The sequence below is a fragment of the Entelurus aequoreus genome, linkage group LG14 (genome assembly GCF_033978785.1).
Source record: "Entelurus aequoreus isolate RoL-2023_Sb linkage group LG14, RoL_Eaeq_v1.1, whole genome shotgun sequence".
Taxonomy (NCBI): domain Eukaryota; kingdom Metazoa; phylum Chordata; class Actinopteri; order Syngnathiformes; family Syngnathidae; genus Entelurus; species Entelurus aequoreus.
Genome location: NC_084744.1, coordinates 33,786,971 through 33,812,883, shown reverse-complemented (window position 1 = coordinate 33,812,883; position 25,913 = coordinate 33,786,971). Strand labels below are relative to the sequence as shown.

The following is a 25,913-nucleotide window of genomic DNA, read 5'->3' as shown; positions in this document are numbered from 1 at the left end:
GTTAAATATGATATACACATCATTGTACATGTAATATATGATGTTGAATATGATATACACATCAGTGTACATGTTAAATATGTTATACACATCATTGTACATGTAATATATGATGTTAAATATGATATACACATCATTGTACATGTAATATATGATGTTAAATATGATATACACATTGTACATGTTAAATATGATATACACTTCATTGTACATGTAATATATGTTAAATATGATATACACATCATTGTACATGTTGAATATGATATACACATCATTGTACATGTAATATATGATGTTAAATATGATATACACATCATTGTACATGTAATATATGATGTTAAATATGATATACACATCATGGTACATGTAATATATGATGTTAAATATGATATACACATCATTGTACATGTAATATATGATGTTAAATATGATATACACATCATTGTACATGTTAAATATGATATACACATCATTGTACATGTAATATATGATGTTAAATATGATATACACATCATTGTACATGTAATATATGATGTTAAATATGATATACACATCATTGTATATGTTAAATATGATATACACATCATTGTACATGTAATATATGATGTTAAATATGATATACACATCATTGTACATGTAATATATGATGTTAAATATGATATACACATTGTACATGTTAAATATGATATACACATCATTGTACATGTAATATATGATGTTAAATATGATATACACATTGTACATGTTAAATATGATATACACTTCATTGTACATGTAATATATGATGTTAAATATGATATACACATCATTGTACATGTAATATATGATGTTAAATATGATATACACATCATTGTACATGTTAAATATGATATACACATCATTGTACATGTAATATATGATGTTAAATATGATATACACATCATTGTACATGTAATATATGATGTTAAATATGATATACACATCATTGTACATGTAATATATGATGTTAAATATGATATACACATCATTGTACATGTTAAATATGATATACACATCATTGTACATGTAATATATGATGTTAAATATGATATACACATCATTATACATGTTAAATATGATATACACATCATTGTACATGTAATATATGATGTTAAATATGATATACACATCATTGTACATGTAATATATGATGTTAAATATGATATACACATCATTGTACATGTTAAATATGATATACACTTCATTGTACATGTAATATATGATGTTAAATATGATATACACATCATTGTACATGTAATATATGATGTTAAATATGATATACACATCATTGTACATGTAATATATGATGTTAAATATGATATACACATCATTGTACATGTAATATATGATGTTAAATATGATATACACATCATTGTACATGTTAAATATGATATACACTTCATTGTACATGTAATATATGATGTTAAATATGATATACACATCATTGTACATGTTAAATATAATATACACATCATTGCACATGTAATATATGATGTTAAATATGATATACACATCATTGTACATGTAATATATGATGTTAAATATGATATACACATCATTGTACATGTTAAATATGATATACACATCATTGTACATGTAATATATGATGTTAAATATGATATACACATCATTGTACATGTTAAATATGATATACACATCATTGTACATGTAATATATGATGTTAAATATGATATACACATCATTGTACATGTAATATATGATGTTAAATATGATATACACATCATTGTACATGTTAAATATGATATACACATCATTGTACATGTAATATATGATGTTAAATATGATATACACATCATTGTACATGTTAAATATGATATACACATCATTGTACATGTAATATATGATGTTAAATATGATATACACATCATTGTACATGTTAAATATGATATACACATTATTGTACATGTAATATATGATGTTAAATATGATATACACATCATTGTACATGTTAAATATGATATACACTTCATTGTACATGTAATATATGATGTTAAATATGATATACACATCATTGTACATGTAATATATGACGTTAAATATGATATACACATCATTGTACATGTAATATATGATGTTAAATATGATATACACATCATTGTACATGTAATATATGATGTTAAATATGATATACACATCATTGTACATGTTAAATATGATATACACTTCATTGTACATGTAATATATGATGTTAAATATGATATACACATCATTGTACATGTTAAATATGATATACACTTCATTGTACATGTAATATATGATGTTAAATATGATATACACATCATTGTACATGTAATATATGATGTTAAATATGATATACACATCATTGTACATGTAATATATGATGTTAAATATGATATACACATCATTGTACATGTAATATATGATGTTAAATATGATATACACATCATTGTACATGTAATATATGATGTTAAATATGATATACACATCATTGTACATGTAATATATGATGTTAAATATGATATACACATCATTGTACATGTAATATATGATGTTAAATATGATATACACATCATTGTACATGTTAAATATGATATACACATCATTGTACATGTAATATATGATGTTAAATATGATATACACATCATTGTACATGTAATATATGATGTTAAATATGATATACACATCATTGTATATGTTAAATATGATATACACATCATTGTACATGTAATATATGATGTTAAATATGATATACACATCATTGTACATGTAATATATGATGTTAAATATGATATACACATTGTACATGTTAAATATGATATACACATCATTGTACATGTAATATATGATGTTAAATATGATATACACATTGTACATGTTAAATATGATATACACTTCATTGTACATGTAATATATGATGTTAAATATGATATACACATCATTGTACATGTAATATATGATGTTAAATATGATATACACATCATTGTACATGTTAAATATGATATACACATCATTGTACATGTAATATATGATGTTAAATATGATATACACATCATTGTACATGTAATATATGATGTTAAATATGATATACACATCATTGTACATGTAATATATGATGTTAAATATGATATACACATCATTGTACATGTTAAATATGATATACACATCATTGTACATGTAATATATGATGTTAAATATGATATACACATCATTATACATGTTAAATATGATATACACATCATTGTACATGTAATATATGATGTTAAATATGATATACACATCATTGTACATGTAATATATGATGTTAAATATGATATACACATCATTGTACATGTTAAATATGATATACACTTCATTGTACATGTAATATATGATGTTAAATATGATATACACATCATTGTACATGTAATATATGATGTTAAATATGATATACACATCATTGTACATGTAATATATGATGTTAAATATGATATACACATCATTGTACATGTAATATATGATGTTAAATATGATATACACATCATTGTACATGTTAAATATGATATACACTTCATTGTACATGTAATATATGATGTTAAATATGATATACACATCATTGTACATGTTAAATATAATATACACATCATTGCACATGTAATATATGATGTTAAATATGATATACACATCATTGTACATGTAATATATGATGTTAAATATGATATACACATCATTGTACATGTTAAATATGATATACACATCATTGTACATGTAATATATGATGTTAAATATGATATACACATCATTGTACATGTTAAATATGATATACACATCATTGTACATGTAATATATGATGTTAAATATGATATACACATCATTGTACATGTAATATATGATGTTAAATATGATATACACATCATTGTACATGTTAAATATGATATACACATCATTGTACATGTAATATATGATGTTAAATATGATATACACATCATTGTACATGTTAAATATGATATACACATCATTGTACATGTAATATATGATGTTAAATATGATATACACATCATTGTACATGTTAAATATGATATACACATTATTGTACATGTAATATATGATGTTAAATATGATATACACATCATTGTACATGTTAAATATGATATACACTTCATTGTACATGTAATATATGATGTTAAATATGATATACACATCATTGTACATGTAATATATGACGTTAAATATGATATACACATCATTGTACATGTAATATATGATGTTAAATATGATATACACATCATTGTACATGTAATATATGATGTTAAATATGATATACACATCATTGTACATGTTAAATATGATATACACTTCATTGTACATGTAATATATGATGTTAAATATGATATACACATCATTGTACATGTTAAATATGATATACACTTCATTGTACATGTAATATATGATGTTAAATATGATATACACATCATTGTACATGTAATATATGATGTTAAATATGATATACACATCATTGTACATGTAATATATGATGTTAAATATGATATACACATCATTGTACATGTAATATATGATGTTAAATATGATATACACATCATTGTACATGTAATATATGATGTTAAATATGATATACACATCATTGTACATGTAATATATGATGTTAAATATGATATACACATCATTGTACATGTAATATATGATGTTAAATATGATATACACATCATTGTACATGTTAAATATGATATACACATTATTGTACATGTAATATATGATGTTAAATATGATATACACATCATTGTACATGTTAAATATGATATACACTTCATTGTACATGTAATATATTATGTTAAATATGGTATACACATCATTGTACATGTAATATATGATGTTAAATATGATATACACATCATTGTACATGTAATGTATGATGTTAAATATGATATACACATTATTGTATATGTAATATATGATGTTAAATATGATATACACATCATTGTACATGTTAAATATGATATACACTTCATTGTACATGTAATATATTATGTTAAATATGATATACACATCATTGTACATGTAATATATGATGTTAAATATGATATACACATCATTATACATGTTAAATATGATATACACATCATTGTACATGTAATATATGATGTTAAATATGATATACACATCATTGTACATGTAATATATTATGTTAAATATGATATACACATCATTGTACATGTTAAATATGATATACACTTCATTGTACATGTAATATATGATGTTAAATATGATATACACATCATTGTACATGTAATATATGATGTTAAATATGATATACACATCATTGTACATGTAATATATGATGTTAAATATGATATACACATCATTGTACATGTAATATATGATGTTAAATATGATATACACATCATTGTACATGTTAAATATGATATACACTTCATTGTACATGTAATATATGATGTTAAATATGATATACACATCATTGTACATGTTAAATATGATATACACATCATTGTACATGTAATATATGATGTTAAATATGATATACACATCATTGTACATGTAATATATGATGTTAAATATGATATACACTTCCTTGTACATGTAATATATGATGTTAAATATGATATACACATCATTGTACATGTAATATATGATGTTAAATATGATATACACATCATTGTACATGTAATATATGATGTTAAATATAATATATACATCATTATCAAGTGACACTATGTGTCCATAGCTTGTGTAGTGGAAAGACGCAGGTTGGTGTAAAAAACAGAAGCATGGTCTAGTCTACATCAAAGAGAAGACAATATTTAAACTTATACAAAACATAAACACACTTTTGAGTTTATTATGAGCATTTCACACTATTTCACACATGTGTTTCATCCCATTAGGTACTTCACTCATGACAGAGTGAGAGCTCTTTTGGCATTGACTACTACATATGATCTTTGTGCCGCATGTCGCACCTGGACAAATCCACAATATATAAAAAAAAATTTGTATTACTATTAAGGAAATAGTTATTTTGCGATGTATAAATTATTATCCATTTATCACCCAGCCCTATCTGTAATTTATCTAATAACAAACGTGTCCGTATTATTCAACTCTTTGCATCATAAGTTTACCGTAATGAATTGTTCAGGCCACCGGGTGTCGCCCATAACAGAGTCACCACTCCACTTTAGCGTAAAGACAGCGTAAGTCCCTTCCAGAATATGTTTGTGTTTTTCATACCTGCCATTGTCATATTTTTCTAACTGGTCCATTGCCAAACATGATAGACACTGATCCAATTAAAAGTACTTTTTAGGAAAATCATTCTTTATTTTGCCGGAGGACGGTGAATGCTATTGTCTTACAGTAGAAGGCTAAGCGAGCTACACAACAAACCGAGCTAACATTCACACATTTGTAACCTACTGTTATTACTCGCCGTGTCATTGTCTCCTCTATTGCCATGCATAGTTAGCACCAAGCCTGCCTTTAAAAGTACTTTTTTCGGAATATCCGTCTTTTTGTGAAACTCGTCTTTGCAAACACGCTTGAAGCGACGCCACATTGCCACGAATCAAAACGGTTAAAAGTATGGCATTTTTTATTTTAGCAGTGACAAACCACCGAGTTTCATGGTGGACATGTTGTGCTACACCCGAGCTGAGCTCGGGCCCTGCGAAGACGGCGGCGTTTCTGGGTGTTGTTGAAAAAAATAGCTTTGGCTTTGCATAGTAGAGTTTTAACTTGCACTTACAGATGTAGCGACCAACTGTAGTTACTGACAGTGGTTTTCTGAAGTGTTCCTGAGCCCATGTGGTGATATCCTTCACACACTGATGTGGCTTTTTGTTTCCGCACCGCCTGAGGGACCCAAGGTGCGTCGTGTCATGGCGTACGTGCAGTGATTTCTCCAGATTCTCTGAACCTTTTGATGATATTACGGAGCGTAGATGGTGAAATCCCTAAATTCCTTGCAATAGCTGGTTGAGAAATGTTGTTCTTCAACAATTTGCTCAGGCATTTGTTGACAAAGTGGTGACCCTCGCCCCCGTCCTTGTTTGTGAACGACTGAGCATTTCATGGAAGCTGCTTTTATACCCAATCATGGCACCCACCTGTTCCCAATTAGCCTGTTCACCTGTGGGATGTTCCAAATAAGTCTTTGATGAGCATTCCTCGACTTTCTTAGTCGAAGCGTTTCTGGGTGTTGTTGATAAATGGCTCTGGATTTGCATACTAGAGCTTTAACTTGCACTTACAGATGTAGCGACCAACTGTAGTTACTGACAGTGGTTTTCTGAATTGATCCTGAGCCCATGTGGCGATATCCTTCACACACTGATGTGGCTTTTTGTTTCCGCACTGCCTGAGGGACCCAAGGTGCGTCATGTCATGGCGTACGTGCAGTGATTTCTCCAGATTCTCTGAACCTTTTGATGATATTACGGAGCGTAGATGGTGAAATCCCTAAATTCCTTGCAATAGCTGGTTGAGAAATTCACTGGTTTTAGGGTTTGTATGATGCAGTCTGGCAGAACTCCATAGTCCAAAAACAAGGGTCGTCTTCCATTGTCAAACAACACCACACCAAGTTTAGCTTCTCATACGATCTCAATTTGCCGTAACATCTCTGGAACCAATTCTGGAGATGTAGTGACCCGAGCTCCACAGTACTGCCGACCCGCTCGGTGATCGGGAGTTTTGGGGAAGGTGGAGTTACCCCTCAGTCATCATTGCTCCCAGGTCCACTCTGACCCGGGGTGGTAGTACCTGTCAGGGTCCCAGCTATGGGTTGAATAGCATTTCAAAGACCTCAACGGTGGAAGTGGCGGAGGATGACACTGCATGTCACAACGGCACTGAAGGCGGATGAAGGCTGCAACAGAGGGTGGTCCCCAGTCGTCATGGATCCATGCCACTGGATCAAGGACCGTGTGGTGGCTGCAGGCGCATCAGTCTCCCCACGCTAAAAGACGTCACGCGCGGGCGTCCTTTCGAATGGGAATCCATCCATTCTGAGGACAGTCATACTCGACTACGAGTGACTGCCGATGATGGTGATGATCAGCAAGCGCAATTGGATCCATAAAGCATGGTGTAAACAGGCGAGACTATGCGGGTATGGGTCAACGAGCACACGGTAAACGGCATCCTCCGCAAGAGCTGTCAGGAAGATCACCGACCGGGAACGTGAACTGTAGTCAAGGGAAGCCGTACAATCAATTGTACGATGTTGTGAATATGTCGAGACGTCAGGATGGATTTAGAGTCATACACTGTCCATGCCGTCTGAAGGAGCGCGGGAGAGAGACTTCAGCGCGGGAGGGGGATTAAAGATCAGAAGCGGGAGAGAAAGCGAGAGACACTGTAGGGTGACACAGAGATCTCCCAGAGGAGCTCCAGCTCTCAGGCGGTGAAAGACAAGCAGGAGAAGACCGTTTGGTCCGGGCACAGGAGAGTCTTCAATGGCTAATCAAGAGTGGGCAAGGTGGGGATACGAGGACACCGAGGCATGCGGACCACGGCCTGGTTCTGGAAACTGACTAACCTTCCACTTCTTCTTTCGCGAGAGATGAGCAAAGACAAGAGAAAATAGCAGGAAGAAAGAAAAGAAAAAACAAGCAACTACTCGCAACCGAGAAGGGGAGATGTCCAAGACGTCTTCCCGCCTGGGTCGACCTGGATCCAAGAACTTCAGTTCAAGGATGGACCTGCAAGGTAACCGCTCATGCATGCTGCGCATCGGGGAGAGGCTGATGAGAGCCGGCAGCGAGGGAAACTTGGCCCCAAGGCCCTTTTTGACCCAGAGCCAGAACCAAAACAAGGCTTCCGGATTAGGACAAGGACCTGATGGAACAACCAAAGTGGACTCCTCTGTGGAGGACAAGGTCCTGGAGCCTGCAGGGAAGTATTGTAGTGAAGGTAAGATCAAAGTTAGTGTGATGTGACCTGAGCTGACAGAAAGTCGCTGCTACTTCTGCTCAAACGTCAGTCAGTCCATGCGGTTTTCTTACGTTTGGCAGATGAAAGATGATTCTTATGTTACGTCAAATATATATTTGTAATAACTCAACTTTTAGTCTAAAGCTTCCACACATGCTTTTCTACACCAACATTCATCTATTTACTCAACTTCTCCAGATTTTGGCGCGCTCTACCTTCCACATTTTTCACCCTATTCAAACCGTTCCAACTTCAAACTCTTCAGCCTATTTGGGAATAGCAGGCTTTCCCTTGACAAATTCCCAAAAATTCCCAGATTTCCCAGAATTCCATTTTTCCCATTTGAAAATGAATTGGGCATTTTTCAAACTTCCACCACTTCCACATTTTTCAACCGATTCAAACCATTCCACCTTCAACATATTCCACTCATCCTGAAAATGTAAACTACCCTTTTTCCAAGTTCCAAAAAATTCCCGGATTTTCCAGAATTCCTGGTTTTCCAAAGCCCCATTTCTACCCTTTTTTCTGGCGACTACTCCTTTCACATTTTTCAACGCATTTCAACCGTTCCACCATCAAAACATTCCTCTTAGTGAGGGCAAAAAACAAAGTTGTTTTTTGAACTGGAAAAATTCCAGGAATTTGGTAATACCGGTTTTCAATTCAACATGTTACTACTTCAACATTTCTCGACCGATTTGAATAATTCCAACACCAACCACTTAAACTCATTCAGACCATTCAAGTTTTTTTTCACAATTTTCCAAAAAAAATTCCCGAAAATCCCAAACTGTGGGGAAATTCAGTTCAACTTCAGCATTGGAGCATCTAGTTCTTTTTCCTCTTCTCTAGATTTTGGCGTGCTCTACCTTCCGCATTTTTCACCCTATTCAAAGCGTTCCAACTTCAAACTCTTCAGCCTATTTGGGAAGAGCAGGCTTTCCCTTGACAAATTCCCAAAAATTCCCAGAATTCCATTTTTCCCATTTGAAAATGAATTGGGCATTTTTCAAACTTCCACCACTTCCACATTTTTCAACCGATTCAAACCATTCCACCTTCAACATATTCCACTCATCCTGAAAATGTAAACGACCCTTTTTTCCAAGTTCCAAAAAATTCCCGGATTTTCCAGAATTCCTGGTTTTCCAAAGCCCCATTTCTACCCTTTTTTCTGGCGACTACTCCTTTCACATTTTTCAACGCATTTCAACCGTTCCACCATCAAAACATTCCTCTTAGTGAGGGCAAAAAACAAAGTTGTTTTTTGAACTGGAAAAATTCCAGGAATTTGGTAATACCGGTTTTCAATTCAACATGTTACTACTTCATTTCTCGACCGATTTGGAAAATTCCAACACCAACCACTCCAACTCATTCAGACCATTCAAGTTTTTTTTCACAATTTTCAATAAAAAATTCCCGAAAATCCCAAATTGTGGGGAAATTCAGTTCAACTTCAGCATTGGAGCATCTAGTTCTTTTTCCTCTTCTCCAGATTTTGGCGCGCTCTACCTTCCACATTTTTCACACGATTCAAAGTGTTCCAACTTCAAACTGTTCAGCCTATTTGGGAATAGCAGGCTTTCCCTTGACAAATTAAAAAAAAATTCCCAGAATTCCAGGTTTTCCGGGACATTTTTCCCATTCAAAAGGAATTGGCCATTTTTCAAACTTCCACCATTTCCACATTTTTCAACCTATTCAGACCATTCCACCTTCAACACATTCCACTCATCCTGGAAATTTTAAACTACTTTTTTCCAAGTTCCAAAAAATTCCAGAATTTTCCAGAATCCCTGGTTTCCCATAGCCCTATTACCACCTTTTTTTCTGGCGACTTCTCCTTCCACATTTTTCAACGCATTTCAACTGTTCTACCGCCAAATATTCCTCTTAACCAGGACAACAAACTAAGTTGTTTTTTGAACTGGAAAAATTCCAGGAATTTTGTAATACCATTTTTCAGTTCAACATGTTACTACTTCACCATTTCTCGACCGATTTGAAAAATTCCAACACCAACCAACTCATTCAGACCATTAAAGTTTTTTTGTTTTTTTTACCATTTTCGAAAAAATTCCCGAAATTCCCACATTTTTGGGAAATTCCCATAGAAATCAATGGGACATTCTTCAAAGTTCCACAACTCCCACATTTTTCATCTGATTCAAACTGTTCCAACTTCAAAATATTCCGCCTGTTTGGGAATTGTGTGCTCTACTTCAACAATTCTAAATTTTTTTTCCAGGATTTCAGTTCAACTTCAGCATTGGAGCATTCACACGCAATTCCTTCAGGAATTGCCTCATCTAGTTATTCCTTTTGGCGCGCTCTACCTTCCGCATTTTTCACACGATTCAAAGCGTTCCAACTTCAAACTGTTCAGCCTATTCGAAAATCGCAGGCTTTCCCCTGACAAATAAAAAATTCCCAGTTTTCCCAGAACTCCAGGTTTTCCGGGACATTTTTCCCATTCAAAAGGAATTGGCCATTTTTCAAACTTCCACCATTTCCACATTTTTCAACCTATTCAAACCATTCCACCTTCAACACATTCCACTCATCCTGGAAATTTAAACTACTTTTTTCCAAGTTCCAAAAAATTCCAGAATTTTCCAGAATCCCTGGTTTTCCATAGCCCTATTACCACCCTTTTTTCTGGCGACTTCTCCTTCCACATTTTTCAATGCATTTCAACTGTTCTACCGCCGAATATTCCTCTTAATCAGGACAAAAAACAAGGTTGTTTTTTGAACTGGAAAAATTCCCGAAATTCCAGGAATTTCGTAATACCATTTTTTTAATTCAACATGTTACTACTTCAACATTTCTCCACCGATTTGAAAAATTCCAACACCAACCAACTCATTCAGACCATTCAAGTTTTTTTTTCACAATTTTCAAGTTTTTTTTCCCCGAAATTCCCAAATTTGAGGGAAATTCCCATGGAAATCAATGGGACATTCTTCAAAGTTCCACAACTCCCACATTTTGCATCTGATTCAAACCGTTCCAACGTCAAAATATTCAGCCTGTTGGGGAATTGTGTGCTCTACTTCAACAATTCTAAAAAATTTCCAGGATTTCAGTTCAACTTCAGCATTGGAGCATTCACACGCAATTCCTTCAGGAATTGCCTCATCTAGTTCTTTTTCCTCTTGTCTAGATTTTGGCGAGCTCCATGCCGCATTTTTCACTTGATTCAAAGCGTCCCAACTTCAAACTGTTCAGCCTATTCGGGAATCGCAGGCTTTCCCTTGACAAATTAAAATAAAATAAAAAATATTTCCCAGAATTCCAGGTTTTTCGGGATATTTTTCCCATTCAAAATTAATTGGCCATTTTTCAAACTTCTACCATTCTCACATTTTTCAACCTATTCAAACCATTCCACCTTCTACACATTCCACTCATGCTGGAAATTTAAACTAATTTTTTCCAAGTTCCAAAAAATTCCAGAATTTTCCAGAATCCCTGGTTTTCCATAGCCTTATTACCACCCTTTTTTCTGGCGACTTCTCCTTCGACATTTTTCAACGCTTTTCAACTGTTGTACCGCCAAATATTCCTCTTAATCAGGACAAAAAACAAAGTTGTTTTTTGAACTGGAAAAATTCCAGAAATTCCAGGAATTTGGTAATACCATTTTTCAATTCAACATGTTACTACTTCAACATTTCTCGACCGATTTGGAAAATTCCAACACCAACCACTCCAACTCATTCAGACCATTCAAGTTTTTTTTTCACAATTTTCCAAAAAAAATTCCCGAAAATCCCAAATTGTGGGGAAATTCAGTTCAACTTCAGCATTGGAGCATCTAGTTCTTTTTCCTCTTCTCCAGATTTTGGCGCGCTCTACCTTCCACATTTTTTCACACGATTCAAAGTGCTCCAACTTCAAACTGTTCAGCCTATTTGGGAATAGCAGGCTTTCCCTTGACAAATTAAAAAAAAATTCCCAGAATTCCAGGTTTTCCGGGACATTTTTCCCATTCAAAAGGAATTGGCCATTTTTCAAACTTCCACCATTTCCACATTTTTCAACCTATTCAGACCATTCCACCTTCAACACATTCCACTCATCCTGGAAATTTAAACTAATTTTTTCCAAGTTCCAAAAAATTCCAGAATTTTCCAGAATCCCTGGTTTTCCATAGCCTTATTACCACCCTTTTTTCTGGCGACTTCTCCTTCGACATTTTTCAACGCTTTTCAACTGTTGTACCGCCAAATATTCCTCTTAATCAGGACAAAAAACAAAGTTGTTTTTTGAACTGGAAAAATTCCAGAAATTCCAGGAATTTGGTAATACCATTTTTCAATTCAACATGTTACTACTTCAACATTTCTCGACCGATTTGGAAAATTCCAACACCAACCACTCCAACTCATTCAGACCATTCAAGTTTTTTTTCACAATTTTCCAAAAAAAATTCCCGAAAATCCCAAATTGTGGGGAAATTCAGTTCAACTTCAGCATTGGAGCATCTAGTTCTTTTTCCTCTTCTCCAGATTTTGGCGCACTCTACCTTCCACATTTTTCACACGATTCAAAGTGCTCCAACTTCAAACTGTTCAGCCTATTTGGGAATAGCAGGCTTTCCCTTGACAAATTAAAAAAAAATTCCCAGAATTCCAGGTTTTCCGGGACATTTTTCCCATTCAAAAGGAATTGGCCATTTTTCAAACTTCCACCATTTCCACATTTTTCAACCTATTCAGACCATTCCACCTTCAACACATTCCACTCATCCTGGAAATTTTAAACTACTTTTTTCCAAGTTCCAAAAAATTCCAGAATTTTCCAGAATCCCTGGTTTCCCATAGCCCTATTACCACCTTTTTTTCTGGCGACTTCTCCTTCCACATTTTTCAACGCATTTCAACTGTTCTACCGCCAAATATTCCTCTTAATCAGGACAAAAAACAAAGTTGTTTTTTGAACTGGAAAAATTCCCGAAATTCCAGGAATTTCGTAATACCATTTTTCAATTCAACATGTTACTACTTCAACATTTCTCCACCGATTTGAATAATTCCAACACCAACCACTTCAACTCATTCAGACCATTCAAGTTTTTTTTCACAATTTTCAATCAAAAATTCCCGAAAATCCCAAATTGTGGGGAAATTCAGTTCAACTTCAGCATTGGAGCATCTAGTTCTTTTTCCTCTTCTCTAGATTTTGGCGTGCTCTACCTTCCACATTTTTCACCCGATTCAAACCGTTCCAACTTCAAACTCTTCAGCCTATTTGGGAATAGCAGGCTTTCCCTTGACAAATTCCCAAAAATTCCCAGATTTCCCAGAATTCCATTTTTCCCATTTGAAAATGAATTGGGCATTTTTCAAACTTCCACCACTTCCACATTTTTCAACCGATTCAAACCATTCCACCTTCAACATATTCCACTCATCCTGAAAATGTAAACGACCCTTTTTCCAAGTTCCAAAAAATTCCCGGATTTTCCAAAATTCCTGGTTTTCCAAAGCCCTATTTCTACCCTTTTTTCTGGCGACTACTCCTTTCACATTTTTCAACGCATTTCAACCGTTCCACCATCAAAATATTCCTCTTAGTGAGGGCAAAAAACAAAGTTGTTTTTTGAACTGGAAAAATTCCAGGAATTTCGTAATACCGTTTTTTAATTCAACATGTTACTACTTCATTTCGCGACCGATTTGAAAAATTCCAACACCAACCACTTCAACTCATTGAGACCATTCAAGTTTTTTCTCACAATTTTCAATAAAAAATTCCAGAAAATCCCAAATTGTGGGGAAATTCAGTTCAACTTCAGCATTGGAGCATCTAGTTCTTTTTCCTCTTCTCTAGATTTTGGCGTGCTCTACCTTCCACATTTTTCACCCGATTCAAACCGTTCCAACTTCAAACTCTTCAGCCTATTTGGGAATAGCAGGCTTTCCCTTGACAAATTCCCAGATTTCCCAGAATTCAATTTTTCCCATTTGAAAATGAATTGGGCATTTTTCAAACTTCCACCACTTCCACATTTTTCAACCGATTCAAACCATTCCACCTTCAACATATTCCATTCACCCTGAAAATGTAAACTACCCTTTTTCCAAGTTCCAAAAAATTCCCGGATTTTCCAGAATTCCTGGTTTTCCAAAGCCCCATTTCTACCCTTTTTTCTGGCGACTACTCCTTTCACATTTTTCAACGCATTTCAACCGTTCCACCATCAAAACATTCCTCTTAGTGAGGGCAAAAAACAAGGTTGTTTTTTGAACTGGAAACATTCTCGAAATTCCAGGAATTCCATAATACCATTTTTCAATTCAACATGTTACTACTTCAACATTTCTCGACCGATTTGGAAAATTCCAACACCAACCACTTCAACTCATTCAGACCATTCAAGTTTTTTTTCACGATTTTCAATTTTTTTCCCCCCCGAAATTCCCAAATTTGAGGGAAATTCCCATGGAAATCAATGGGACATTCTTCAAAGTTCCACAACTCCCACATTTTGCATCTGATTCAAACCGTTCCAACTTCAAAATATTCAGCCTGTTTGGGAATTGTGTGCTCTACTTCAACAATTCTAAAAAAAAATTCCAGGATTTCAGTTCAACTTCAGCATTGGAGCTGATAATATTTCATTATTAATTAGATATTTTATTAGGTGATACGCCAATTTGCTTTGTGGACCGTAAGCCGGAGCTAAGATGTTGTGTTGGAAGATTGAGTGAAGCAGTCAGCGTACCTAACGTCCTACAACCGTGCTTCCCTGACTCAAACACCCTGCAGACAATTGTGGGGGTGGAGCTCTGTTTGGGTGCACTTCTGCAGCAACACGTTATAATTAGGTAGCATGACTAAGTCATAGGCTAATACGTTGCTACATGTCGGACTTTGGCGATGAAGCCAAGAGTGAAATGAGGTTTGAGGGAGTGCGTGACACGGCCCCAGGGCTCGCTAGCTATCATTACCATATTCATTATTACTTAGGTGACTTTTAATAGAACATACAGTGGTGGTCAAAAGTGTACGTACACTTGTAAAGAACATCATGTCATGGCTGTCTTGACTTTACAATCATTTCTACTACTCTTATTTTTTTGGTGATGTAGTGATTGGAGCACATACTTGACTATCAATCAATCAATCAATCAATGTTTATTTATATAGCCCTGAATCACAAGTGTCTCAAAGGGCTGCACAAGCCACAACGACATCCTCGGTACAGAGCCCACATACGGGCAAGGAGAAACTCACCCCAGTGGGACGTCGGTGTGAATGACTATGAGAAACCTTCGACCGCATATGTGGGTAACCCCCCTCTAGGGGAGACCGAAAGCAATGGATGTCGAGTGGGTCTGACATAACATTGTGAAAGTCCAGTCCACAGTGGATCCAACACATCAGCGAGAGTCCAGTCCACAGTGGGGCCAGCAGGAAACCGTCCCGAGCGGAGACGGGTCAGCAGCGCAGAGATGTCCCCAACCGATGCACAGGCTAGAGGTCCACCCGGGGTCCCGACTCTGGACGGCCAGCACTTCAACCATGGCCACCAGACCTGTGCAACTCCCCCTCCCAAGGAAGAGGAGAGAAGAAAAGAAACGGCAGATCAACTGGTCTAAAAAAGGGGGTCTATTTAAAGGCTAGAGTATACAAATGAGTTTTAAGATGGGGCTTAAATGCTTCTACTGAGGTAGCATCTCTAACTGTTACTGGGAGGGCATTCCAGGGTACTGGAGCCCGACTAAATTGGTGCAGTTCAGCTAAATGTGTTGCTTTTCTGACATGGACTTGTTTCTTCAGCATTGTCCACACCTTTAAGTCAGGACTTTGGGAAGGCCATTCTAAAACCTTCACTCTCGCCTGATTTAGCCATTCCTTTACTACTTTTGAGGTGTGTTTGGGGTCATTGTCCTGTTGGAACACCCAACTGCGCCCAAGACCCAACCTCCGGGCTGATGATTTTAGCTTGTCCTGAAGAATTTGGAGCTAATCCTCCTTTTTCATTGTCCCATTTACTCTCTGTAAAGCACCAGTTCCATTGGCAGCAAAACAGGCCCAGAGCATAATACTACCACTACCATGCTTGACGGTAGGTGTGGTGTTCCTGGGATTAAAGGCCTCGCCTTTTCTCCTCCAAACATACTGCTGGGTATTGTGGCCAAACAGCTCCATTTTTGTTTCATCTGACATCACATGGGATGAGAATCAGCACCTCCAAATCCGAGTCCATGGTTCTCGCCCGGAAAAGGGTGGAGTGCCATCTCCGGGTTGCGGAGGAGACCCTGCCCCAAGTGGAGGAGTTCAAGTACCTCGGAGTCTTGTTCACGAGTGATGGAAGAGTAGATGGTGAGATCGACAGGCGGATCGGTGCGGCGTCTTCAGTAATGCGGACGCTGTATCGATCCGTTGTGGTGAAGAAGGAGCTGAGCCGGAAGGCAAAGCTCTCAATTTACCGGTCGATCTACGTTCCCATCCTCACCTATGGTCATGAGCTTTGGGTTATGACCGAAAGGACAAGATCACGGGTACAAGCGGCCGAAATGAGTTTCCTCCGCCGGGTGTTGGGTCTCTCCCTTAGAGATAGGGTGAGAAGCTCTGCCATCCGGGGGGAGCTCAAAGTAAAGCCGCTGCTCCTCCACATGGAGAGGAGCCAGATGAGGTGGTTCGGGCATCTGGTCAGGATGCCACCCGAACGCCTCCCTATGGAGGTGTTTAGGGCACGTCCGACCGGTAGGAGGCCACGGGGCAGACCCAGGACACGTTGGGAAGACTATGTCTCCCGGCTGGCCTGGGAACGCCTCGGGATCCCCCGGGAGGAGCTGGACGAAGTGGCTGGTGCCCCCGCGACCCGACCTCGGATAAGCGGAAGAAGATGGATGGATGGATGGATGACGTCACATGGACAAAGATAAGACCTTCTGGAGGAAAGTTCTGTGGTCAGATGGAACAAAAAAGGAGCTGTTTGGCAACAACACCCAGCAATATGTTTTTTCAAGTTAAAAAAAAAAGGAACACACCAAACCGGACAATAGGTACAGTGGTACCTCGGTTTTCGTAATCCGTTCCAGAAAGTCTAAACAACTATTTTGCGGTCGTACTTAATAAACAAAAAGTACTGATATTAAGTCACCAACAAGTGGATTCTTATCTGGACATGATTTGATCCGACCTGACTGCTTAGTATTATTTGCTGCCCGGGGCTCTTATTTTGTTAAACCCACTTCCTGTTCTATTATGCCCTGCAGTGTTTTTTACTCCCTGCTATCTTTATCAAGCGTCTCTGGACAGTCACATGGTCATTTTGGATGATGTCACCTCAAACATCTTCCGTTGTCCTCTTCTCTGAGGTCTCAAGCTCCGCCCGTCTCGCAAATTGTGTCCGCTGACGTTTGAGCCGCGAGAAACTGGCATGTCAGCACATTTCACTGATGAACGCTAAAGAGTTCCCTTGCCAAGTCAAAAAGTATCCTTGCAAGACTTGTTCCAGTCTCAAAGCGCTCGTTATCTGCATCCAGTGTGGCCGTGCCGTGATAGACTGTGACACGTCACTCATGCATGAAGGACTTGAAGACTACACCACTTATGTTCTTCTAACTCCATACTGATCCTTCAGCAAGTCACCTTTGGACCTTGATCTGGACTCTCGGGGCATTGAATCCATCACAACTGGACTGTTCAGTTTGTCTTACAAGACTTTGGTCCCTCATCCAAGTAGACTTCAATCAATCAATCAATCAATCAATGTTTATTTATATAGCCCTAAATCACAAGTGTCAATCTGAACTTCATCAGTTCATGGTCATAGACTTGGATTGGTCACATCTAGTCTTAGACTTGGATTGGTCACATCTAGTCTTTGACTTAGATTGGTCACATCTAGTCTTAGACTTAGATTGGTCACATCTAGTCTTAGACTTAGATTGGTTACATCTAGTCCTAGATTTAGATTGGTCATATCTAGTCCTAGACTTAGATAGTTACATCTAGTCCTAGACTTAGATTGGTCACATCTAGTCTTAGACTTAGATTAACACATCTAGTCTTAGACTTAGATGAACACATCTATTCTTAGATTTAGATTGGTCACCTCTAGTCTTAGATTTAGATTGTTACATCTAGTCTTAGACTTAGATTGGTTACATCTAGTCTTAGATTAGATTGGTCACATCTAGTCCTAGATTTAGATGGTTCTAATCTAGTCTGAGACTTACATTGGTCACATCTAGTCCTAGATTTAGATGGTTCTAATCTAGTCTGAGCCTTACATTGGTCAAACATAGTCTCAGACCTGTCAGATCTAGTCTTAGACTTATATTGGTCACATCTAGTCCTAGACTTAGATTGGTCACATCTAGTCCTAGACTTAGGTTGATCAGATCTAGTCTTAGACTTAGATTGGTCAGATCTAGTCTTAGACTTAGATTGGTCGGATTTTGTCTTCGACTTAGATTGGTCACATCTAGTCTTAGACTTATATTGGTCACATCTAGTCCTAGACTTAGATGGTTCTAATTGAGTCTGAGACTTAGATTGGTCGGATCTAGTCTTCAAAGTAGATTGGTCGCATCTAGTCTTAGTCTTATATTGGTCACATCTAGTCCTAGGCCTCAGATGGTTCTAATTGAGTCTGAGACTTACATTGGTCAGGGATAGAGTTAGTCTTGTCAGATTTAATCTTAGACTTTGATGGTTCAAATCTAGTCTAAGATTTAAATTGGTCAGAGATAGTTTCAGACCTGTCAGATCTAGTCTTAGACTTAGATGGTTCTAATCTAAGACTGACATTGGTTGGAGATAGACTTAGATTGTTCAGATCTTATCGGAGACTTAGATTGGTCACGTCTAGTCTTAGACTTAGATTGGTCACCTCTAGTCTTAGTCTTAGATTGGTCACATCTAGTCCTAGACTTAGATTGGTCAGATCCAGTCTTAGACTTAGATTGGTCACATCTAGTCCTAGATATAGGTTGATCAGATCTAGTCCTAGACTTAGATTGGTCAGATCTAGTCTTAGACTTAGATTGGTCACATCTATTCTTAGACTTATATTGGTCACATCTAGTCTTGGACTTATATTGGTCACATCTAGTTCTAAACTTAGATGGTTTTAATATAGTCTGAGACTTACATTGGTCAGACATAGTCTCAGACTTGGCAGATCTAGTCTTAGGCTCAGTTGGTTCAAATCTAGTCTGAGACTTACATTGGTCAGAGATAGTCTTAGACCTGTCAGATCCAGTCTTAGACTTAGATGGTTCAAATCTAGTCTATGACTGACATTGGTTGGAGATAGACTTAGATTGTTCAGATCTTATCGGAGACTTAGATTGGTCAGATCTAGTCTTAGACATAGATTGGTCACGTCTAGTCTTAAACATAGATTGGTTAGATCTAGTCTTAGACTTAGATAGTTCTAATCAAGTCTGGGGCTTACATTGGTCAGAGATAGAGTTAGATTTGTCAGATCTAATCTTAGACTTAGATGGTTCAAATCTAGTCTAAGACTGACATTGGTCAGATATAGTCTTAGACCTGTCAGATCTAGTCTTAGGCTCAGATGGTTCAAACCTAGTCTGAGACTTACATTGGTCAGAGATAGCCTTAGACCTGTCAGATCTAGTCTTAGATTTAGATGGTTCAAATGTAGTCCAAGACTGACATTGGTTGGCGATAGACTTAGATTGTTCAGATCTTATCTGTGACTGAGATTGGTCAGAGATAGTCTCAGATTTAGATTGTTCAAATCTAGTCTTAGATTTAGATGGTGCTAATCTAGTCTGAGACTTACATTGGTCAGATCTAGTCTTAGATTTAGATGGTTCAAATCTAGTCCAAGACTGACATTGGTTGGATATAGACTTAGATTGTTCAGATCTTATATGAGACTTAGATTGGTCAGATATAGTCTCAGACTTAGATTGGTCAGATCTAGTCTCAGACTTAGATTGGTCACATCTAGTCCTAGACTTAGATGGTGGTGCAAATTTTGTCTGAGACTTACATTATTCAGAGATAGTCTCAGACTTATATTTTTTTAATCTAGTCTTAGATTTAAATGGTTCAAATCTAGTTTTAGCCATTTAGTCCAGAATAGTGGGCTTTTTTTGTGAACTGGACACAAGCTGGCAGACATGTCTTTGGAGTTAAGTCATCTTAAGTCTGGCATGGTCACTTGTCTATCTTTGGACGTTCCATGACCAACTAGTTTCGTTAGCAAAGGCTCTTTGAAGAGAACGATGGGAGCCGGCCCATAAGGGTTCTGAAGAGCCATTTAGTCCAGAATAGTGGGCTCTTTTTAGTGAACTGGGCAGAAGTTGGCAGACATGTCTTTGGAGTTAAGTCATCTCAAGTCTGGCATGGACGTTCCATGACCAACTGGTTTTGTTATCGAAGGCTCTTTGAAGGGGACGATGAGAACTAACTGGTTCTTAAGAGCAAGAATAGTGGGCTCTTTTTAGTGAACTGGACAGAAGCTGGCAGACATGTCTTTGGAGTTAGGTCATCTCAAGTCTGGAATGGACGTTCCATGACCAACTAGTTTTGTTAGCGAAGGCTCTTTAAAGGGAACGATGACAACTTACTGGTTCCTAAGAGCCAGAATAGTGGCCTCTTTTTAGTGAACTGGGCAGAAGTTGGCAGACATGTCTTTGGAGTTAAGTCATGTCAAGTCTGGCATGGACGTTCCATGACCAACTAGTTTTGTTAGCAAAGGCTCTGAAGGGAACGATGAGAACTAACTGGTTCTTAAGAGCCAGAATAGTGGGCTCTTTTTAGTGAACTGGGCAGAACCTGGCAGACATGTCTTTGGAGTTAAGTCATGTCAAGTCTGGCATGGACGTTCCATGACCAACTAGTTTTGTTAGCGAATGCTCTGAAGGGAACGATGAGAACTAACTGGTTCTTAAGAGCCAGAATAGTGGGCTCTTTTTAGTGAACTGGGCAGAACCTGGCAGACATGTCTTTGGAGTTAAGTCATGTCAAGTCTGGCATGGACGTTCCATGACCAACTAGTTTTGTTAGCGAAGGCTCTGAAGGGAATGATGAGAACTAACTGGTTCTTAAGAGCCAGTATAGTGGGCTCTTTTTAGTGAACTGGGCAGAACCTGGCAGACATGTCTTTGGAGTTAAGTCATGTCAAGTCTGGCATGGACGTTCCATGACCAACTAGTTTTGTTAGCGAAGGCTCTGAAGGGAACGATGAGAACTAACTGGTTCTTAAGAGCCAGAATAGTGGGCTCTTTTTAGTGAACTGGGCAGAAGTTGGCAGACATGTCTTTGGAGTTAAGTCATGTCAAGTCTGGCATGGACGTTCCATGACCAACTAGTTTTGTTAGCAAAGGCTCTGAAGGGAACGATAAGAACTAACTGGTTCTTAAGAGCCAGAATAGTGGGCTCTTTTTAGTGAACTGGGCAGAACCTCGGCAGACATGTCTTTGGAGTTAAGTCATGTCAAGTCTGGCATGGACGTTCCATGACCAACTAGTTTTGTTAGCGAATGCTCTGAAGGGAACGATGAGAACTAACTGGTTCTTAAGAGCCAGAATAGTGGGCTCTTTTTAGTGAACTGGGCAGAACCTGGCAGACATGTCTTTGGAGTTAAGTCATATCAAGTCTGGCATGGACGTTCCATGACCAACTAGTTTTGTTAGCGAAGGCTCTGAAGGGAACGATGAGAACTAACTGGTTCTTAAGAGCCAGAATAGTGGGCTCTTTTTAGTGAACTGGGCAGAACCTGGCAGACATGTCTTTGGAGTTAAGTCATGTCAAGTCTGGCATGGACGTTCCATGACCAACTAGTTTTGTTAGCGAAGGCTCTGAAGGGAACGATGAGAACTAACTGGTTCTTAAGAGCCAGAATAGTGGGCTCTTTTTAGTGAACTGGGCAGAACCTGGCAGACATTTCTTTGGAGTTAGGTCATCTTAAGTCTGGCATGGTCCATTACTTAATTGCTAACTGAATTGCTAAATGAGTTAATTGCTAGCTAACAGACAACATAGAGATCCTGAAGTCAATAGACCGAGGACAGAGCCACATTGCGTCTGCCTCACCCAAAACTCAAGTTGTGTCGAACAAAAGGTTTAAGTTTTGAAGATAAGTGGCTACGACTTTCCTTGGCTTCGTTACCATGCCGTACAGAAGGTACTTTGAGTTTTTATTGCAAGGCAATCAACCGGGACAAACCCGATCAGAGCCCGCTTTTATCGTTCCTACGCCCCTGGACCTCAGGCCAAAAAGCCTTCCTCCTAAATATGAAACCACATAACCCATGTGGATGTTTTCATACGATCCTATTATCATACGTGACCAAGTACCAACGTTAGAACCAGGAAGTGTGCGACGCTAACAAGCCGTAACAGGATGTGACATCACTGACATTATTATGTCGTTTGAAAACCTCGTTAGCATGAATTACTGTAATGTGTTCACGCGGCCTCGACACATTTCTGCTTAAAATTCTAAGTGTGTCTAATTAAAGAGGACACGTTCAGAAAATGAATCATGTGACTCAGGTCAGTCCATTCGATTATGTAAGAACATTCCGGCCAATCAGCATCGCCAGGAAATAAAAGTATTTTTGATGAAGTCAAGTGTCCTGCACTTTGATATGATTACATATGTCATAAATACTATTCAACTAAAATAACATTTGTTGTCTAAAATTAGACTTGAACATGAAATATCATCCTATGATGCTAACTCCCTCCCTCTCTCTCCCCCCTTCTCCCCCACTCTCTCTCTCCCTCCTCTCTCTCTCCCATTCTCTCTCCCACTCACTCTCTCTCCCACTCTCTCCCCCCTCTCCCACTCTCTCCCTCTCTCTCTCTCTGCCCCGTCTCCCACTCTCTCCCACTCACTCTTTCTCCCAATCTCTCCCCCCTCTCCCAGTCACTCCCATTCTCTCTCCCACTCTCTCTCTTTCTCTCTCTCTCTCTGTCTCTCCCTCCCCCTTCTCCTCTCTCTCCCACTCTCTCTCTCCCATTCTCTCGCCCACTGTCACTCCCTCTCTCTCTCTCTCTCTTTCTCTCTCTCTCTTTCTTCCACCCTCTCCCTCTCTCTCCCACTCTGTCTTCCTCTCCCACTCTCTCTCTTCCACTCTCTCCAACGCTCTTCCTCTCCCACTCAATTTCAATTTAATATAAATTTCAATTGAATTCAAAGGGGCTTTATTGACATGGAAACATATGTTTACATTGCCAAAGCCAGCATTAGAACACAATCTGAACAATTCAAATGTCTCAAACTTAAACACCTATCGAAATTAAAACGATGTACAATTAAAATATAGGTCTATTATAATAAATAATTCTGTGGACAGAGTCGTGTCACATTGCACCTTAAAAACAAAATGTTAACACTAATTAAACTAAAATAATAATGTAATAAGATAAAATAAACTAGAGATTTGTGCAATACCTTTCAATATAGATGCATATATGTATACATGAAAGCACATAGCAGCAATGTATTTCCTCTTCTTTCTCCATGCTCACTGAGTCTGCACATAGTCAAGGATCTCCTCAGTTTCTTTCTCCATGCTCACTGAGTCTGTACATAGTCAAGGATCTCCTCAGTTTATTTCTCCATGCTCACTGAGTCTGTACATAGTCAAGGATCTCCTCAGTTTATTTCTCCATGCTCACTGAGTCTGCACATAGTCAAGGATCTCCTCAGTTTCTTTCTCCATGCTCACTGAGTCTGTACATAGTCAAGGATCTCCTCAGTTTCTTTCTCCATGCTCACTGAGTATGTACATAGTCAAGGATCTCCTCAGTTTATTTCTCCATGCTCACTGAGTCTGTACATAGTCAAGGATCTCCTCAGTTTCTTTCTCCATGCTCACTGAGTCTGTACATAGTCAAGGATCTCCTCAGTTTCTTTCTCCATGCTCACTGAGTCTGTACATAGTCAAGGATCTCCTCAGTTTCTTTCTCCATGCTCACTGAGTCTGTACATAGTCAAGGATCTCCTCAGTTTCTTTCTCCATGCTCACTGAGTCTGTACATAGTCAAGGATCTCCTCAGTTTATTTCTCCATGCTCACTGAGTCTGTACATAGTCAAGGATCTCCTCAGTTTCTTTCTCCATGCTCACTGAGTCTGTACATAGTCAAGGATCTCCTCAGTTTCTTTCTCCATGCTCACTGAGTCTGTACATAGTCAAGGATCTCCTCAGTTTCTTTCTCCATGCTCACTGAGTCTGTACATAGTCAAGGATCTCCTCAGTTTCTTTCTCCATGCTCACTGAGTCTGTACATAGTCAAGGATCTCCTCAGTTTCTTTCTCCATGCTCACTGAGTCTGTACATAGTCAAGGATCTCCTCAGTTTCTTTCTCCATGCTCACTGAGTCTGTACATAGTCAAGGTTATCCTCAGTTTCTTTCTCCATGCTCACTGAGTCTGTACATAGTCAAGGATCTCCTCAGTTTCTTTCTCCATGCTCACTGGGTCTGTACATAGTCAAGGATCTCCTCAGTTTCTTTCTCCATGCTCACTGGGTCTGTACATAGTCAAGGTTATCCTTAGTTTTTTTCTCCATGCTCACTGAGTCTGTACATAGTCAAGGATCTCCCTAGTTTCTTTCTCCATGCTCACTGAGTCTGTACATAGTCAAGGATCTCCTCAGTTTCTTTCTCCATGCTCACTGGGTCTGTACATAGTCAAGGTTATCCTTAGTTTTGTTCTCCATGCTCACTGAGTCTGTACATAGTCAAGGATCTCCCTAGTTTCTTTCTCCATGCTCACTGAGTCTGTACATAGTCAAGGATCTCCTCAGTTTATTTCTCTATGCTCACTGAGTCTGTACATAGTCAAGGATCTCCCTAGTTTCTTTCTCCATGCTCACTGAGTATGTACATAGTCAAGGATCTCCTCAGTTTCTTTCTCCATGCTCACTGAGTCTGTACATAGTCAAGGTTATCCTCAGTTTCTTTCTCCATGCTCACTGAGTCTGTACATAGTCAAGGATCTCCT

General features: G+C 37.6%; 1 protein-coding gene across 9 annotated transcripts in view; it reads left to right on the top strand.

Moving 5' to 3' along the window:
• The window catches only part of LOC133664784 (sickle tail protein homolog), a 118,109-nt gene that overhangs the window by 10,058 nt on the left and 82,138 nt on the right, over positions 1-25,913 (top strand). For 6 of the 9 annotated variants that reach the window (XR_009828629.1, XR_009828624.1, XR_009828623.1 and 3 more), the window contains exon 1: positions 8,361-8,925. The exons of the other annotated variants lie outside the window; for them this stretch is intronic. Coding sequence is in view for 3 of the 6 variants with exons in the window: in XM_062069688.1 (XP_061925672.1) it covers positions 8,652-8,925 (274 nt within the window). In the remaining 3 variants the exon portion in view is untranslated. Of the gene's footprint in view, positions 1-8,360; positions 8,926-25,913 lie in introns of those variants that run through there. 9 annotated transcript variants of the gene reach the window in all.